The sequence below is a fragment of the Molothrus ater genome, chromosome 2, assembly GCF_012460135.2.
Source record: "Molothrus ater isolate BHLD 08-10-18 breed brown headed cowbird chromosome 2, BPBGC_Mater_1.1, whole genome shotgun sequence".
NCBI lineage: Eukaryota > Metazoa > Chordata > Aves > Passeriformes > Icteridae > Molothrus > Molothrus ater.
Window position 1 is genome coordinate 59605960 of NC_050479.2, and position 11792 is coordinate 59617751.

Genomic DNA, 11792 nt, shown 5'->3' on the forward strand with positions numbered 1-11792 from the left:
TATCTAAAGTCTTTCCATCTCTCTGGTAATGGGATGTGTTTGCTCTCCATCCTCCTCTGTACAGCTTTGTGCTGTTTTCCTGCCCTGCTGTGCCTGGAGCTGGCTGCATGTCAGGCAGCAACGCCCTGGCAGACATCGAAGATAAAATCCATCACCCAACACATTGTGGGGGGGCAGAGAGGGGCATTTAACACTGAGCCCTCCTGCACATTGGAAAGGGAGATGATCCCAAAACCAGGATGAAGGAGAGCAGCCTGAGGGAACTCACCACTACTCCCCCCACATCGTTCAGCTGTGGGGTGCTTCTCACTATGCCAAAATAAAACCTGGTGCTGGGCAGACTCCCAGCCCTGGAAGCAGCCGGCTGAGGGAGGATGCTCGCAGAGCGTGCTCCTGCCCTGGCAGGCGGCCAAGTGCGGCAGCCGCCTGCGTCTGAGCTCTTGCCCTGCTCTCACAGCCTCTTCAGCAGAAGTGACACCAGGCACACTCTTGCTCACAGCCTGCTGCCGCTCAGGAGCTTGGGAGAAGAAGAGACTTAGTCCTTCACAGCTGGGGGCTCTGACTTTGCAAGCTGAGGCACGATTAAGATGGAGGACGAGGGGGGAAGCAGGGGGGAGAAGGAGAGGCGAGATGGAGGAAGGGACTCGTGGCACATGTCTGAGTCCCTGATTCCCTGTCGCGTTCTTTCCCCCCGTGCTGCCTCTCACTGTAATCCTCTGGGAAACAACCAGGAGCAGACCAGTGCTAGAACCTGCAGGCCCCCTCAGCCTTGGAATCAGAAGCTGTGGCACTGTGCCCAAGCCTATTAACCCCGCTGCAATATTGGGCTAATGACCTCCAGCATGGCATCACGCTAATGCAACTTCTCCGTTTCCAGGACCTTAACAAGGATTGCTTCCCAATGTCCCCTCCTATGCCACAGATGTATCAGCGGAGGGGGTGAGAAATCACATGTGCAGGGTGATACTGAAAACATTTAGACAGCAGAGAAATGGGAAGGCTATTTTTATGGGCATAATAAAAATATATTGGCATGTACGTAACTATCCTTGTGCTTGTATAAGGATATGATCTTACTGGGAAGGGCTTCCGAAACTGTAGGAAGGTGGCAGAGCCCAAAGAGTGACCAGACCATACTTGTTAGTGTGGCACTGGGTGGGTGACACTGGCTGGGCAGGGGCAGTGGAAGGACATGCAGAAATGGACTTTGCACACCAAATAGCCAGGGAGCTGTTTCTCAGAGAAATCAGCGGAGCCCATCACAACCACCTCACATGAGTATTCGCAGAGGACTGTACATCTTTCTGGGAGCTAAGAGGTGTATTTCTTCCACCCATTCATCATTTGTAAGAGTCTAAAATTCCAAACAGTCCTTCAAGGAGGAGAGTGTGAACGAGACCCAGGAGGAAACAAGGAGCTGCTGGAGGAAAGCCAAATGTATCAGTGCGGACACCTTCAAAGTGCTGTGAAAGACATCCCAGCCAGGCATGTAGCAGCAGCCATGGAGCAGGACCAATTCACAACAGCCAGGGAGAGAAGCTGTGCAACTCCCTTCTTTAACATCCCAGTGATCTGATCAGACCTCAAGCTATGGAGAAGGTAAGCACTTCTTCTAAAAGTCTAGACTGGGGACAGACATGAATAACTACTCTGCTACCTGCACTCCCTAAATCCAAAGGCACCAAGGTAAAATAGCCATAAGGGATGTGCATAATAAAGGTAGTTACTTCTAAGGGCATCTCTGATCTAATAACAGTCCTCCTAGTGGACAAAGAGCAGGACTTGGGCTGTCACTCCAATGCACCCACGGTCTGTAGACATGAGGGGTTGAATCTGAGAGATCTTCAAGCCCTCAGTTGAGCTAAAATATGTCCAATTTCTACAGAATTCAATGATAATTGAATACCTAAATATCCCAGACCTTGGTGGGGCTGAGTCTTCCTCCAGATGAGAGAGTTGAGAACTGAATATGAGAACCTGCCTCCTGGTTTAACAGCTTGAAAGCCTCATTTATCTCTACTGGGGCAGAAAATGTAGAGGGTAAAGAGAGCTGGAAAAGGGGTGGGCAGTGAGAGGGTGGGTGGGAAGAGCGGAAAATGAAAGGGACACTAAGGAGTAAGGTTATGTGGGAACATAAGCTGGGTTAGGAAGCAGAGCCTCATATTCAGATATCTTGCTAGCAAGACAGACCAGAGAACACCCCCAAAAAACCTGCAGTAGCCCCTGGCTGAGGACAACATGGGGAGACCTTTAGGAATGCAGTGTGCCAAGGATACCTCCAGGCAGCTCGCACGAGGCCCATGCTGTGTGGGGAATGCAGAAAACTGGTCTTTTGTTTCATGCCCCTTTGTTTTAACCTCTTGTATCAAAGACCCCAGCTGCTACTCCGGGAGAGGCTAGAAATTAATCCAATTAAAAAATAAATTCCCTGTGGAATCAAAACTGCTTGCCGGGTAGGGGGTACGGGCACGCAATTTCTTTCTTCTGCAAAACAAACTCCTTCTTCTAACCCACATTTCACAGAGGGGAGATGCAGGCAGGGCAGCATTTGAAGCGAATAAACAAATGATCAGAATGATTTATAGCCCTGGTACCAATCCACAGCTCACAGGAAGGTTTGCAGCATGTCTCCTATAGCCAGCATGGCTGGAGACAGAAGCACAATGCCGCATGCTACCCTCCAACACAAACAGCCAGAGAGCAACAAAACCCTTCACTGCTTCGTTCCACTCCTTTGTTTTCCAGGGGTTTTGGTCAGCCTGGGCTTGTGGAGCTTGACAGGTTAACCCACACTTTCTTAGTTTCAGCAGAAATGATTAAACAGGGGGGATTGTTTAGACCCTGAAGCAGAAGGAATTCCTTTGTTTTTGTAGATCACACCAAGGCAGCCAAGCTGTGGGGATGCCCAAGAAGAAAGAGGCAGGGCCTGAGCATGGAGATGAGGAGGGAGGGCCATGCTGCTACTCTGCAGGCTAAGAGACAAGGGGTGGGGGGACATGTTGCACCTCAACTTCATGTCTGGAGAGAGGGTCAAACAGATCCTCTGGTATGTGGGTGAGCAGGACCAGCTGGAGACAATGCCCAGGTAGCCTGGCTTCTCCTGAGAGGCAGTCATACCACCCCAGGGCCTGTGCCACAAGGGGATCCCATCCCAACAACCCCAGGGCATGCACTCACTATACAGTCTGTGCTGAGAGGAGCACTTTCAATAGCCAAGGCTTGATACCCTTAAGATCTCCTGGGAGCAGGGACACACAAACATTGTGCAACAGGGAAGCACACTGCCCTGTGTTCACATGAAGCTGCACACTCTCCCTCGAGGTACATGTGGTCCTGAGATACTAGATGGGAGCTCAATGGGAGCCTTGCCTTCTCTCACACCTCTAAAACATAAGACCTTCAAGCTTATCTCCATGAGCAGAGATCCCTGGGCAGGATCCCAGGCACCTGTTGCGAGGAGGGAAGCCTTACCCCGTTGCACTGGGAACACTTGACACCTTGAGACATATGTGAACCTACTGTGCTGTAAGTGATGGGAAAATGCAGTGAAGTGTCATCGCTCAGCTGGAGGAGTGAAGAACAGGATAAGGTCCTGGGGTTTTGCCACCCCTTGTAAGGTAATAACTGCCTGGGGAGAGGGAAAAGCACCCACAAACTTTATTTCCAAGATCTGAATTGGGGGAAGAAAGAAGTAAATATAAAGCTGAAAAAGAGAAACCTGGATTGATTTGCTGGTGATCACTTACTTGACTGATATTGGCAACAGGCTGCTGGTCTAGGAGTGCTCCCCCTCCTTGGGAGCAACACATTACCCAAGATCCCAGGTTCACAGAGGTGTGTGGGGAAGCCTTGCTTTTTCCTTTGCCTGGCATCCATCTCTCGGAGCAGCTTTGATTTCTGTGTCTAAAGAGGTACAGAAAGGAGCTTGGCAGCAGAGATCAGACCTCTGGACACCGCAAAACACCTCCTTCTTAGCACGCTCTGCGTCCCCGCAACAACACTAAGTGCAAGAGAGCTGGTAAATTATTAAAACAACCTTGCAACAGCTCCAGAGAAACCACCAGTGCCTCAGATTCAAAGGAAAGGCTGTGGTGTGAGAATCCCCATTAGTAACAATACGCACAGTTTGCAAGAACATATGTCCCCACATGGAGCAATCAACCAATCTGGGCTGTTTAACCACAATATTTCAAAGTGCTTTTAATGCATCTGATCTGTATGTTTATTTTGAGCTGTAAAACAAGATCCTTCACTAGCCTTTCAGAACATTTCTGTGGTGGGCTCTACTGGGGAGAAGGCAGAGAGACTGATACATTGGGGTTTTTTAAAATCAAAGTCACGACAGTGGGAAAAGAATAACCCAAGCAGGCAGAAAGTGCATTTGAACTCTAAAACAAAACACACACACACACACACAAAAAAAAAAAAAAAAAAAAAAAAAAAGGCATGAGGAGCAAGACCCCACTGTGTCCCTCTTAAAAATGGGTTTGGATCGAAAGCATATGAGAGTGGGACTGGGTAGATGGGAAAGGAAAGGATTTCCAAGCCTCCCCTTCTGATTCAGATACTTGAGCACACATTGAAAATACAGCCCTTTTCACCCTTTTCTCCTGCAAAGTGCGTGGGAGGTGAACACAGGTCCTGGTTTATCGATTGATTGGCTTTTTTGTAAAGAATAAGAGCTCCTCGTGGAATAGCCATGCCTTTGCGGGGAGGGGGGGGGGGTGGGGGGAAAGGTCTGGTCTCCTTCCCTGCTCGATCTAATCCTAATTAAAAATAAATTACATGCTGTATGGAACTTGAAATGGCAAAGATAATCCTGTTACACACGAGGGGCCGCCCCGCTGCACACTGCCCGCTCCCGACCGGCGGCCCCGTTCCCAGGCAGCCCGGTCCCAGTCTCTACACCTCGGAGCTCTGCCCGCTGCGGACCCCGGCCCGGCTCTGGGCGGCCCGGCCCGAAAGCTGCCCGCCCCTCCGGGCGGCCGCCTGCGGAGCTTCCCGCGGCCGGGAGAGCAGAGCCCCGCGGAGCTTCGTTCGGATGGAAACCGCGCGTTCGGGGAGCTTTTGTCGGCGGCGGAGCGTGCCCCCCTCCCCGCGCCCCCGCAGCCGGGGCCGAGGCGCGATTTAAATCCCATTTCCATAAGCCGGCGCTGCGGGCAGCCCGCCGCCCCCCGCTCGCGTGCCGCCCCGCGCATCCCGCACAGCCCGGGATGGAGCCCCGGGATGCAGCCCCGGGATGCGACCGCGCTCCGTGCGCCCAGCCGAGCGCTTTTATCCCGGGTTGGCAAAGGAAACCGGCGCGGGGTTGGACCGGATCGCATTCTGTTTGTCACCCTCTTGCTTTAAAATGAGTCTCTTGGGTTCCCTGAGACGGAGAGGAGAGGAATGAGGTTTCCCGGAGAAGCAGTTTCCCCTCAGGACCCCTGTCTTTCTCCCCATCAGGTCTTCCCCCTGCGGGCCAGGGCCGACAGCCGCCCTCCCCACGGCTGCTGAGGCACTGCGGGGCTGCGAGGCTGCGGCGGGCTCCGCGCAGGGCCTCGGTGCCTTGCGGGGCAGATGGTTTCGTTCCCCCCGGTTCGTGCCAGGTTTCAGCCTCATGCTGTTATTTTGTTCTTCTGGAACGAGACTGGTGTTGCTTCCCAGAGAGGCCCTATTAGGACAAAAAGAAAATCCTGTGAATAGGCGTAACAGGGCACCAGGAGGGATAGGTCTTAAATGTATTTTAATATGAGCAGGGCATTGTGTGTAATTCAGCGCTCATCATCGTTTAGTCAAAGAGTTATGGCAGTGATTGGGAATGAATAGAGGGACATAATGGATACATGTGGCGTTTGCTCATTATATTCAACTTAGTCCAACTCCTCTGTGGAAACTGTTCAACTTTCTCTCCCTTTAGCCTGTCATAGTGAAATAATACAGACATTGGTTCCTCGAATGGGATAGCCTGCCATGCTATTATATTTCTACAGCTAACGAGGGCTTCATAAGCCTTTGATACTGCCTGATCTTTGAAACCTTTCCAAATCTCCTCAAGCTTATGCTAAATCCTATTTGGAACTTTTTTTTTTTCTTTTTTTCCTCCTCGCCTGCTAGTGCCCCAGGCTTAAGAAACCCGGGCGGTGACATGCATACTAAAGCATGCGGGGACACCTCCTGAAAGGCGACTTACGGCGCTGATCACAGGCTCTCACGCGAGTGACACACCACTCCGGGCGCAGCTGAATGCCGCCCCCGCCGCTCCCCCGCACCCCGCTAATGCGCGCCCGCCCCGCGCCCCCGCCCGCGCGGCACGCCGCGACACGCCGCGACATGCCACGACACGCCGCGACACGCTACGGCACGGCACGGCACGGCACCTGTCCCGACTTGTCGGCAGGATTAACAAACCCCACCGCGCGCTGCGCTCCGCGCTCCCCGCGCCAGCTCCGCTGCCGCGCCTCCGGAGAGAGGGAAGAGACGGGAGCGGGAGGAAAGGAAGGAGGGAGGAAGAAATAAATCAATAAACGGGGGAAAAGAAATAGCGACGGTGCGGGGGAAGGGGGGAAAAAAAGAAAAAAGGGAAAAAAGAAAAGAACCCCCCAAGACCCCGCAGAGTTAAAGAAAACAAAGGCGGGCGCCCCCCGACCCCGCTCCCGGCCCGGCCCGGGGCGCGCCGGGGGCCGCCCGCCGCCCGCGCTGCGCCGCCTCCCATTGGCTCCGCCGCCCGCTCATTTGCATAGCGCCGTCTATGAAATGCGGCGCGGCGGCGCGGGGGGCGCAGACGGCGGTGGAGGTTTCCCGGTGTGTCCCGCTCGAGCCCGCGCTCGTCCCGTCTGCACCGCGCCGTCGGGCTGAGCCCCGCGCCGCTGCCATGAGCCCCCTGCGGCTGCTGGCCGCCGCCTGCCTGCTGGCCGTGTCCCGCTGCAAGACGGTGAGGTATCGCACCGACGAGGAGGGCGCGCCGGGCACGGTGATCGGTACTCTGGCCGATGAGATGCCGGTGAAGGCGCCGGGGGAGATGAGCTTTCGCCTGATGCGGCAGTTCAGCAACAGTTCGCTGGTGCGGGTGCGGGAGGAGGACGGGCAGCTGAGCATCGGTGAAGCGGGGCTGGACCGGGAACGGCTGTGCGGCCAAGCCCCGCAGTGTGTCCTGGCCTTCGACGTGGTGAGCTGCTGGCGGGAGCGCTACCGCCTGGTGCACGTGGAGCTGGAGGTGCGTGACATCAATGACAATGCACCGCGCTTCCCCCATGCCCAGATGGCGCTGGAGGTGTCGGAGAGTGCTGCACCCGGTACTCGCCTCCCGCTGGAGGTGGCTGTGGATGAGGACGTGGGCTCCAACTCCATCCAGAGCTTCCAGGTCTCCCTCAACAGCCACTTCGGTGTGGAGGCACAGACACGGGCGGATGGGGCACGCTGTGCCGACCTGGTGCTGCTCCAGGAACTGGACCGCGAACGCCAGCCCTCCTACACCCTGGAGCTGGTGGCCAAGGACGGTGGCAGCCCAGCACGCTCAGGCACAGCCACCGTGCATGTCCGTGTTCTCGATGCCAATGACAACAGTCCCACATTTGCCCAGAGCTCAGTCACGGTGGAGTTGCCTGAGGATGCGCCGCCCGGCTCCCTGCTGCTCGATCTGGATGCTGCTGACCCTGATGAGGGCCCCAATGGTGAGGTGGTCTATGCCTTCAGCAGCCAGGTGCCCCCTGAGGCACGGCGGCTCTTCCGCCTCGACCCACGCTCAGGCCACCTCACCTTGGAGGCTGCCGTGGACTATGAGCGCACCCGCACCTACGAGCTGGACGTGCGTGCCCAGGATCGCGGGGCCAGCCCCCGTGCTGCCACCTGCACCGTCGTCGTGCGCCTCACCGACGTCAACGACAACGCCCCGCGCATCAGCATCAGCGCCCTCCGTGGTGCTGCCAGCGCAGCTGGCGTGGCCTACGTCAGCGAGGCGGCGGCCACGGAGAGCTTTGTGGCCCTCGTCAGCGCCACGGACCGCGACTCGGGCGCCAATGGGCAGGTGCGCTGCAGCCTCCGTGGGCACGACCACTTCGCCCTGCAGCGGGCCTACGAGGACAGCTACATGATCGTCACCACAGCAGCGCTGGACCGCGAGCGCATCCCCGAGTACAACCTCACCGTGGTGGCTGAGGACCTGGGCTCGCCGCCCTTCAAGACCGTCCGCCAGTACACGGTGCGGGTGAGCGATGAAAATGACAATGCGCCGCTCTTTGCCAAGCCCCTCTACGAGGTGGCTGTGCCAGAGAACAACCCCCCAGGCGCCTACATCACCACCGTGGTGGCTCGTGACCCTGATCTTGGCCACAATGGTAAGGTCACCTACCGGCTCCTGGAGACACAGGTCATGGGGGCCCCCATCTCCACCTACGTCTCGGTGGACCCCGCCACTGGGGCCATCTACGCCCTCAGGACATTCAACTATGAGATCCTCAAGCAGCTGGACCTGAGGATCCAGGCCACTGATGGTGGCTCCCCACAGCTCTCCAGCAGCACTGTTGTCAAAGTGAGAATGCTGGACCAGAATGACAACCCTCCTGTCATCATCCACCCAGTGCTCACCAATGGGACTGTGGAAATCGGTGTGTCCAGCAAGACCTCCCGTGACTCCCTAGTGGCCCAAATCAAAGCTCGAGATGCAGATGATGGGGCCAATGCTGAGCTCACCTTTGCCTTCCTGGAAGAGTCCCAGCAAGACCTCTTCACCATCAACCCAAGTACTGGGGACATTGTGCTGAGGGGTGACCTCTCTGAGGAGCTGGGACAGCTATTCAAGGTCATCCTCACTGTGACAGACAATGGCAGACCTCCCCTGGCCACAACTGCCACAGTCAACTTCCTGGTGACCGCCACTGCTCCGTCCAGTATCCAAGACATAGCCAAGCCCAGCTCCTGGGAAGGAAAGGCTTTGCAGTGGGACATCCCTCTGATCGTGATCATTGTCTTGGCAGGCAGCTGCACCCTCCTCCTGGTGGCTATAATCACCATCGCCACCACCTGCAACAGGCGCAAGAAGGGGAACAACATCAAAAACAACACTGCCCTGAAGGACCAAATAGACATCTCCCACCTGGAGAAGGGCCATCAGGAGGAGGGCAGCCAGAGGGGGAACATGTTTGAGGTCCGAACCTTTCCCAGCAAAACCTCCTTCACCAGCCCTGACCCCTCTCCAGCAGCTGAAGAGATCTCCACCACTGAGAGTGGCAGTGACAGCACTTGCCTGTATGAGGGTCAGAAGAGGCTGAGGGGACAGAGTGGGGAGGTAAGATCCCACCAGAGGGAAGTGGGGCAATGGGTGGGGGGGTGTCTTGGAGGATATTAATTAGCTGCAGAGGTGCAGCTAAGGTTGGTTTACTTTTCACCACTTCCCTCCCTCATGTCTTCTTTGATTTTCCTCCCCACCAGCAGGGTTTTGCTGCCACTCCGAGCTACAACAAGGAGCCTGCTCCCCCTGTGGCCATTTGGAAGGGACACTCCTTCAACACCATCTCCGGCCGGGAGGCAGAGAAGTTCAGTGGCAAAGACAGCGGCAAAGGCGACAGTGATTTTAACGACAGCGACTCAGATATCAGCGGAGATGCCCTGAAGAAAGATCTCATCACACACATGCAGAACGGTAAGGGCTCTGCCCCTGCTCCCCACTGGACCTCAGACAGAAAGATGGATGGATGAGGGGGTGCATGAAGGGACCCATCCCTAGGGCACAGTGATCAGGCAGGGCAGCTGGAAGGGGAAGCCAGACACTGCATGGCTCAAACTGCCCATCTCCTTGGAGCAGGCTGTTGTTAGGTGTTGGTTCCTCTCTGCACTGAGAGCCCAGCACAAATTAGCATTTGTCAGAAGTGCTGTAGGGTTGGATTTTTTTCCTGAAAAAAGGTTCCCTTAAAGCTAGAATTGTGAGGCGTGTCCCTAACAGAACAACATTACCTAACCAAGCATGGGTTTTTGTTGCGCTGTAAAGCATCACCTCCCCACTCCTACCGTCGGTGCAGTGAATCATCCTGTGACTGGTAACTCTAAGGATTGTGAATGGTGTGGATTTATTCCTGCAGTAATGACAGGTTTCTCCTCCCCTATCTCTCTCTAGGTCTGTGGGCATGCACAGCTGAATGCAAGATCCTGGGGCACTCCGACCGCTGCTGGAGCCCTTCCTGTGGCCGAGCCAACCCTCACCCCTCTCCATATCCTTCAGCACCCCTTTCCACCTTCTGCAAGAGCACGTCCTTGCCCAGGGATCCCCTTCGCAGGGACAACTTTTATCAAGCCCAGCTGCCCAAAACAGTGGGGCTTCAGAGCGTCTATGAGAAGGTGCTGCACAGGGACTTTGACCGGACGATCACACTCCTCTCCCCGCCGCGCCCTGCACGGCTCCCCGACCTTCAGGAGATCGGGGTGCCCCTGTTCCCAGCCCCCTCAACTAGATACCTGGGCCCCCAGACTGAGACAACTGAGAAGGCGTAGCCCAGAGTGCTCCCCCTCGAGTGCACCCCTCCCTGCGCACACAACTAGGTCACTCCCGAGAGCCTTTAAGTTATTGACCAGATCCAGTGTCGTATGTGTAAATATGCAAGATGTGCCTTAAAAATGAAGTCGTTTGGGAAAGATTTCCAATCAGATCAGTACTGTTTGATATTTGCAAACAAAAAAAATTGTTTGTAGTTAATGTAATTTTTATGAAATGTGCAGTATTTAAATTTCTTTTCATGTTTTCTACATTGGGGTTTTTTGTTTTGCTTTTGGTTTACCCACGGCCTGCCATTTTTTGTAGTGTTTTTAACCTGTACATTGTGTAATGTAATGTTTGTACATAATGAAAATTCGTTATATTTTTATATAATAAATACTTAAAAATGGGAATTCTTGCCAAAGGAGCTGTCTGAAAGACACAGTAATAACAATTAATATTAATAATAATATCCTGAATATGTAGAATCTTGTAAGGGAAATTCCTCTTTCACAGTGTAATAATAACCCAAGCAATCCAGTGTACTGAGAAGTTTGCCTTGCCAAATGTGACTTGTATTTCTTGAGTCTGTGGTCAACTTAAGTGTTATTTAATTGCCTTTGGTTCCTGTAATCTGTATCACTGATAAACACTAATAAAGGTTTTGTGATGTTCAGAGGCTTCTGTTCATGGATTTCATGCTTCAGAGCATAGAGGTCTTCACAAAAGGTCAACAAAAGTATTTTGTGCTGGGAAATGTAGTGGGAAGGAGCTACTTTTAGTCTTGCCCATCGTTGGTCTCTGGCAATACCTCTGCAGATTTAGCTCTAAATCTTCTCATGCTGGGTGGGAGGGAGGCTGGGGTGACAGAGCCAGCCTTTGCTTGTCACTGCGTGGTCTGAGCTCTTCCAGCTCGATCCTTCACAGGTGGGGACTGGTGTGATTTTAGGAAAGCAAGTGAAGCTCTGTTCATCAGTGGAAACGTCTGTGCTGTGCCGATGTCTTTGCATCAGCAGCCACCCAAGCACTTTGCTTTCTGCTCTGGCTGAGACATTGAGTCAGGCTCTATGGGTGTGGGCTCAAATGTTTACCCCTTGTTAAAGCTGCCTTACTAAAGGACAGTAGCTTGTGTTTGTGTACATATATTTATACATCAAGAGAAAGGTGCATAAAACAGGAATCAAAAATGCTGATTATATTGACATTTCCTATGGTACGTATTTCTCTTCTTACTGAAATGACTGTCCTGGGGAAAAAAAAAACAAACAGAGCTTTGAAATTCCTTCCTATGGGAGTTTCAAGCTAAAAGCAGATCTCAAATCCTTCTGCTATTTTGTTTTATTAA

The 11792-nt window shown here is 53.8% G+C and overlaps 1 protein-coding gene across 2 annotated transcripts; it reads left to right on the forward strand.

Annotated features, from left to right (window-relative positions):
* The first annotated feature begins 1142 nt into the window (after nucleotides 1-1142).
* Nucleotides 1143-11123, forward strand: PCDH8 (protocadherin 8). 2 transcript variants are annotated; one of them, XM_036387394.2, is made up of 4 exons: nucleotides 1143-1599; nucleotides 6097-9265; nucleotides 9412-9619; nucleotides 10091-11123. In XM_036387394.2, exons 2-4 carry the CDS (start codon nucleotides 6731-6733, stop codon nucleotides 10462-10464), a joined length of 3117 nt encoding a protein of 1038 aa, XP_036243287.1. In that variant the 5' UTR covers nucleotides 1143-1599; nucleotides 6097-6730; the 3' UTR covers nucleotides 10465-11123. The 2 variants fall into 2 exon arrangements, with proteins under 2 accessions (XP_036243287.1, XP_036243279.1); XM_036387386.2 differs by having other exon boundaries at nucleotides 1144-1599; nucleotides 9409-9619.
* Nucleotides 11124-11792: the final 669 nt, after the last annotated feature.